Source organism: Strongylocentrotus purpuratus, unplaced genomic scaffold (assembly GCF_000002235.5).
Source record: "Strongylocentrotus purpuratus isolate Spur 01 unplaced genomic scaffold, Spur_5.0 spur5_scaffold_17, whole genome shotgun sequence".
NCBI lineage: Eukaryota > Metazoa > Echinodermata > Echinoidea > Camarodonta > Strongylocentrotidae > Strongylocentrotus > Strongylocentrotus purpuratus.
Window position 1 is genome coordinate 16,147,054 of NW_022145602.1, and position 7,412 is coordinate 16,154,465.

General features: G+C 39.1%; 1 protein-coding gene across 1 annotated transcript; it reads right to left on the reverse strand.

Moving 5' to 3' along the window:
* Window positions 1-478: 478 nt before the first annotated feature.
* On the reverse strand, window positions 479-6,831 carry LOC753058 (serine/threonine-protein phosphatase 6 regulatory ankyrin repeat subunit C-like). Its single transcript, XM_030988258.1, has 6 exons — window positions 6,138-6,831; window positions 5,269-5,380; window positions 3,349-5,083; window positions 2,582-2,785; window positions 1,683-1,840; window positions 479-530 (listed from the first exon to the last, which is right to left on the reverse strand). Exons 1-6 carry the CDS (start codon window positions 6,829-6,831, stop codon window positions 479-481), a joined length of 2,955 nt encoding a protein of 984 aa, XP_030844118.1.
* Between the last annotated feature and the right edge of the window lie 581 nt (window positions 6,832-7,412).

A 7,412-nucleotide genomic window follows, 5' to 3' on the forward strand; every position in this document is an offset into this window, starting at 1 on the left:
GGAGTTACAAATCAAATGAGATAAAAGTACCAAAAAAAGCAGAATACTTTTTATCTTTTCTTTTAACATTACACCCTGCATCCAAAAAAGATATGTATTAAACATATATTGTAAGAAAAAAGAGGATATTTCAACTACATCTGTTCCTCCAAAATGAAATTCAAAGAATAAAAAAGCTCACAACTTATTTTTTATCTTCACCAGAACTCAACCCGCTTCTCTTTCGTGGCTCCAAAAAAAAAAGTCCCCTCTAAGAATTATGGACATTTAGTTTAACAATAAAACTGATCAAAGCGTCTATCATTTCTCTCTAATATGAAATTTGTACTTCTCAATATGAATTTGGCGATTACTTAACATTTTCTTGTTCTGTTCTTGTTTTTACAATGCACCCATGTCAATCAAAATCAAAATGAAAACCTTATTAATCATATATTTTTCATTATTTGTTTATGATAATGTATGTTAAATTATTTATTTAACATAGAGTGTTACCTCGATCAGCTCTGATGATGTTCATGGCAGGAGACCTGAAAATTTATGCAAATGACAACAAAGAAAAGTGATATTAACATATTGTTTCAACCTTCAAGATATACTTGTGCAAGAAAAAGGTATTTGATCAAATATCCACAGATCTTTTACCCATGGAGAGGTCTTACGTTCTGCATTTAAGAATAGTCATTGGTAAAGTAATGAAGGTGTTTCATATATGACTACTTTCTGTTTTCCTTCTAGGAAAGAATACTTCCACCTTTGTACAATAGAATAAACTGTTGGTGCATAAATGAATAATGACCGCATACTTTCATGAACACATATTCAGCGTTCATCTCAATGCTTTAAAAAAAGTATTTTTGAATAGTTTTACAATATCTACAAACTCGTTTATATAATCATCAGGAATACTGACATTTAAGACATGGCCAGGACAAAACGGGACATATGTTATGTATGGGACAATTAGCGTTCTTAAATGCATTTTTGCACACACTTTTGCAAATAAAGACTCAACTATCTAAAGAAAAAAAAAATCAAAGAAAATTCAGCACAACTAATATTTCAACTTGCCAAAAAAATATCTGACTAAAATTTTAAAGAAATTACTGCACTTTTGAGTATTACTCTTTATTCTAGTGTTCATATTGGCTGAATTCAAAGTGAACACTTTTTAATGGATCTGCCGAGGTGAAATTGCCCTTTTTAATCCGCGTTTGATTATAAACCTTGGTACCAACTGTAGATATACCTCGGCTGGAAACCCAAATCCAAATTTAAGAAAGCCAAGTTAATAATTTTCATTTAAAAAAAAAATAATAAACACACTATACCAGTTAAAGTGTATCTGACTAAAGTTTTTTTTTTACAGTATTATCAACCAGTTCCTGGGCACTTTGCAGTGCACACTCCACTCCCTGTGGAGCCTTTTAGCCAGTCACACTGTTGTTTGGTCGTGCGCAAGCTTATCAAATCACATAGGCGTTCACATCCTAGCGGGTACACATTTACTACCTGGATGGAGAAGAGCATTGTAGATTACAAAATGCCTTTGTTAAGGACATACATGCCATGCAGAGGATCTAAAGAACCCACGACCTTTGGCATTTCAAGTCGAGTGTTTAAATCACTTGACTACGACACCGCTTCTATATTTGTTCCAAATTAATATAATACTCCCTCACCTTGAGAATATCATCTGGCGAATGACTTCATCCTTGGCATAGTGGACTGGTAGGTTGCCTTGGTTATCCTTGATGTCCGACTTTGCTTCATGGTCCAAGAGATAGAAGACCAGGGCCTTCCTGGGAGACAATTCATTCTGATAGAACTCTTCTGAGATCTAAAAGAATTATCAATAGAAACGATTGTCTCAACTTTGGGAGGCCTTCGTGTTTTAGAAGATTTATCCACAGATTCATAATTCCGAACATTTTGTTCTGTTTTTCTCATGGTTCGTTTACGTTTACCTGAGACCAAAAGACGTTAAAAGATGGGAGTTGTTGCTACCTTGTTTGGCGTTCAACAATAAGGGATAGAGCAACGTCGATCTGGCGCTGCTCAGTGGCTGCCGGGCTCACGATTAATTGGGCAATAAGAATTTCCGTTTCGGTTTAATAAAATTTGGAGTGGACTATTAGGCTATTATTATTATTATTATTATTATTATTTATAATTCCAAAAGTTAAATAGGTATCATTACTCCAAAGGTTGTTAATCCGCAAAATGGAATAAGGTTCGTTATTCCAAAGGGTCTGTAATTCCAAAAAGTGATACAGAATTGTTGTCATTTTTGCAATTATGAGCTTAATTTTATTTTCAGACTTACAAATCCTCTTTAGTTTTCAGAATTATATGAATCCTATTTCATTTTTCAAGAATAAGACCTCTTTTTTGTAATGTAGTTTTAGAGACTTATTCATTGTTAAATTGCCATGCTCATTCATGTGTGAATGGTATGATTCCAATTGCATAATTGTAGTTAGCAATTTGGTTAGTGTAGTAAATTACTGCACAGCAATTTTCGCTGGAGCAAGTGTCGTACAATCCCAGGAATAGTGTGTTCTTAAGTTCATCATCTTGCCTTTTGGAGTGCTGGCGTTGCTTCAACTTTGCTGTCCTCCCGACCTGAAAGACTTATGGCTTCGTGAAGACAGGTCTGTCCGTCTATGGACTGGATGTTGAGATCGGCGCCATGAGAAACTAATGTCTCAATGATGGAGGTGTAGCCATTTTGCGTGGCTAAATGAACTGCTGTGCAGCCTTTCTGGGGATGTTGCCAAACAACCTGTGTAAAACAACAGCCTCAAGAATTAAGAATCTACAAACAAAAAAGCTCTTTATAAAGCAGTTTCTTTTCTAGTTTTTCATATCTTTATTCACCAAATAGACTTACATACATTCAGATGTTAACATTTAAGCAAATATTATACAGTCAAACATGTTTGTTAAGATCACCCATGGGAAACAGAAAGAGTGGTCACTGTAGACAGGTAGCCTTTCTAGACAGATTCTCAAACATACATTTCTTTCTCGACGGAGAAAAGATTAACGGCCACGATACACAGGTGGCTTTTATAGAGAGGTGGCCACTAAGACAGGTTTGACTTACATGTATATGTACTGGAACAAGAGAGGTTTTGGGAAATCCTTGGGGAATGATTTTAACCTTTTTCGTAATTCAGACAATCTACATACATTCACAAGAAAATTGTAACAGGATTATTACGGCTGAAGACTGGCTAACCCTTTGCAATTTATAGTGGTATGATTGTGATACTTGCAAGAATGTTGATAAACAGTACTATAATTTGTGTTCATATTAAATTATAGGAATACTAAATCAAATACCTTCTTCTCATCTTCTGTTAAAACCTCAGTATCTGCACGGCCATTTGAGGAAGAAGGATGTTCCTGCCCTTCAGCACACCACGTATCTGTACTTGTCCCATGTACTTGGTCTTGTTTTGCAGCCAGTTGCAATGCAGTCTTTCCAGGTTTACTTAGATTTACTTCAGCTCCGTGCTCCAATAGATATCTTGTGACATCGGTATGTCCATTTGCAGCAGACAAATGCAATGCAGATGATCCCTTCTTAGTAACCTTGCTAACATCTGCAAGTTGCTGAAGTAGACACTTCATAACATCGATATGACCGTTCTGAGCAGCAATGTGCAAGGGAGTCCAACCGCCATTGTCTGTCGCATCAACATTGGCTCCGTGGTTGAGCAAGCCTTTTGTGATATCGAGATGACCATTCTGCACGCCGACATGTAAGGCTGTAGAACCTTTCTCCTTGGTGGCTCCGTTGACCTCTGCTCCTTGCCTAAGCAAATGCTCGGTAACGTGACAATGGCCAACAAATGCAGCAACATGCAAAGGCGAGATATCATCAACGTCTCCTTTGGCTACTTCGGCTCCTTGTCCAAGTAGATAATCTACAATACCAAGATTACCCATTTGCGCAGCTATATGAAGAGCAGTCCAGCCAGCATTGTTGCTTTCCTTCACTTCAGCTCCTTGACTGACCAGATACCGAACAACTGCTAAACTGTCACTTTCTACAGCATATTGTAATGATGTGCGACTAACTGTTCTGCCTCCTTGACTTGCAAGAATATCTTGAATGTCAAGATCAGACAATATAAGTGGCCTTTGCACAATAACAATTCCACCTTGAACTGTCTTTTCCTCATCGCCATCTTGATATTTGCTTCTACCAAGATCACTTTCTGTAGCACCTCTAAAGACAGTGAGAGAATCAATTAGTCTGCTAACTGCTTGAACTACACGACTATGCACACATCGCACACCATCATAGTGACCATACTGTCCATCGAATTGTAAGATGACGGAGGGCCTCACGCTTCTCATATTCAGTTCAGAGCCTTGGCTGAGCAGATACTTGGTAATGTCGATCTGACGATTACATAAAGCATAATGGAGAGCAGTGGCTCCAATTGCGTTACCAATATCTGCCTCCACTCCATGACTGATTAGGGATTTCACGATATCTAAATGGCCATATGTTGATGCAAAATGCAGGGCAGTCGATCCATAGTCATTTCCCATATTCATATCGGCCCCTTCACTGATCAGATATTCCACGACATCCAACTTCCCTTTCGTCGCAGCATTATGCAAGGCACACCTACCAAAAGAGTTGCTAGAATTCACATCAGCTCCTTGACTTAGCAAATATTTGATCATATCAAGGTGTCCGTTACTTGCTGCAAGTTGTAAGGCTGTCCAACCAAAAGAACCGGCTTTACCCAGCTCGGCTCCTTGACTGACTTGATTTTTCACGTAATCAAGATCGCCTCTCTCTGCAGCGGAATGAAACTCCGTCCAAGGAATTATATTTGATGTGGCCAGCCCAGATTGCTGACGAAGCAAAGCACTTGAAACACGAACATGACCAGCAGCTGCGGCAAGGTATAAGGCTGACCATCCTTTGTCACTAGCCTTATCAACATCAGCTCCTTGACTGATTAATTCTGTGACAACATCAAGATGTCCTTTATTAGCAGCTGAATGTAATGCAGTCCAACCATCATTATCGTCTTTATTCACTTCTGCTCCTTGACTGATCAGGTAGTGGGTGACATCAAGATGACCATTAGATGCAGCTAGTTGTAATAGGGTCGAACCATCATTATCACCTTTATTCACTTCAGCTCCTTGACTGATCAGATATTTGATGACATCAAGATGACCATTCTGTGCAGCTAGTTGTAATGGGGTCCTACCATCATTACCATCTTTGTTCACTTCAGCTTCTTGACTGATGAGATATTTGGTGACATCAAGATGACCATTCTGTGCAGCAACATGTAATGTGGTCCTACCATCATTGCTGCTCTCATTGACTTCAGCTCCTTGACTGATCAGACATTCGGTGACATCAAGATGACCATTAGATGCAGCTGAAAGTAATGGGGTCCAACCCTCCTTATCAACTTTACTCACTTCAGCACATTGACTGATTAGTTCTTTGGTAACATCAATATGACCATTATATGCAGCTAGTTTTAATGCAGTCCAACCATCATTATCATCTTTATTCACTTCAGCTCCTTGACTGATCAGATTTTTGGTGACATCAAGATGACCATTAGATGCAGCAAGATGTAATGGGGTAAAACCCTTATTATCATCTTTATCCACTTCAGCTCCTTGGCTGATCAGATATTTGGTGACATCAAGATGACCATTAGATGCAGCTAGCTGTAATGGAGTCCTACCACCATTATCAACTTTATTCACTTCAGCTCCTTGACTGATCAGATATTCGGTGACATCAAGATGACCATTATAGGCAGCTAGTTGTAATGGGGTCCTTCCTCCATTGCTGCTCTCATTGACTTCAGCTCCTTGACTGATCAGAAATATGCTGACATCAAGATGTCCATTAGATGCAGTTAAATGTAATGGGGTCCAACCATCATTATCATCTTCATTCACTTCAGCTCCTTGACTGATGAGAAATTTGGTGACATCAAGATGACCAGTATTGGCCACTAGATGTAATGGGGTCCAACCCCCTTTATTTTCTTTCTTCACTTCAACTCCTTGACTGATGAGAAATTTGGTCACATCAAGATGACCATATTCTGCAGCTTGATGTAATGGGGTCAAACCCTCAGTTCCGCCATTATTAACCTCGGCTCCTTGACTGATCAGAAATTTGGTAATATCAAGATGACCAAACCCTGCAGCTACACGTAACGGGGTCACACTAAGGTTTCCGCCGTTGTTCACCTCGGCTCCTTGATTGATGATATATTTAGTAACATCAAGATGGCCATTCAGTACAGCTAGCTGTAACGCAGTCCTACCGTCATTATCAACTTTATTCACCTCGGCTCCTCTACCGATCAGTTCTTGGATGAGGTCAAGTTGTCCAATCTGCGCAGCACTGCTTAGTGCACCCTGTAAATCCTCAACACGGCCATCTTGTTCATTTCCCTCCTTACTGTCTCTGTGGATCGGACTTTTGGCGTTGCCTTTACGACTTACACGTAACGGGTTCAAACTAAGATTTCCGCTGTTATTCACCTCGGCTCCTTGACTGATGAGATATTTAGTGACATCAAGTCGACCATCTAAAGCTAGCAGTAGTGCAGTAAAACTGTCATTATCGACTTTATTCACCTCGGCTCCTCTACCGATCAGTTCTTGGATGAGGTCAAGTTGTCCATAATGCTTAGCACTGTTTAGTGCACTCTGCAAATCTTCGACACAGCCATCTTGTTCCTCCTTACTGTCTCTGTGGATCGGACTTTTTGCTTTGCCTTTACGACTGACCCCCTTTTTGAAAATCTTCTTCCACATTCCTAGTGTAACCTAAGGTTCTCTCTCCTTGCTACAAGTTCATGAATTCATCAAAATCTGTTAGTGCTGTGTTTAATTTTGTCCGACAGGCTCTATCTTCTGATTCTCGTGTCAAATTCCTAGTGAAAGTTTGAAGATGACATCAGTGTATCACCAAAACACCTAGAAAAAAGGAACATTTTTCAATTTTCGCAAATTCGGTCAGTGGTGAGGTACATATTTTTGTAATCGAGGGAAAGGTCATATCTTGAAGTATCTCAGTCCAAAAAGGGTACGGCTTTGGCCAGGCACGATTGAAAGATTACTGAACTTTAGAGGGCGCTAATTATATCATACGTGATTATTGGAGCGTGACATTTAGGTTATGTGCATTGATAAAATTAAATACTGTGGAAGTTTGAAACAAAACGGAATGGGTATGAGAAAGTGACGGCAGCTTACGGTTTTTAGGGGTCAATACTTATATAATTTAAAGCGATTTTGGGCAGAGTCCAATTCGGATTTGACTGTTCAAGTCAATGGTCTTTGTCAGGCTGCCAAACATCTCTAAACATATCACCTTTTTGAGTCTTTTGGGAACA

What these genes read in the sequence shown, in the direction of transcription:
- LOC753058 (XM_030988258.1), bottom strand. Translation starts at nt 6,831, where the DNA reads ATGTGGAAGAAGATTTTCAAAAAGGGGGTCAGTCGTAAAGGCAAAGCA. An exon ending in TAATAATGGCGGAACTGAGG is followed by an intron (nt 5,381 to 6,137) that starts GTTTGACCCCAT and finishes ATGTCTGATCAG; the next exon opens with TCAAGGAGCTGAAGTCAATG. An exon ending in TAACAGAAGATGAGAAGAAG is followed by an intron (nt 2,786 to 3,348) that starts GTATTTGATTTA and finishes TGTTTTACACAG; the next exon opens with GTTGTTTGGCAACATCCCCA.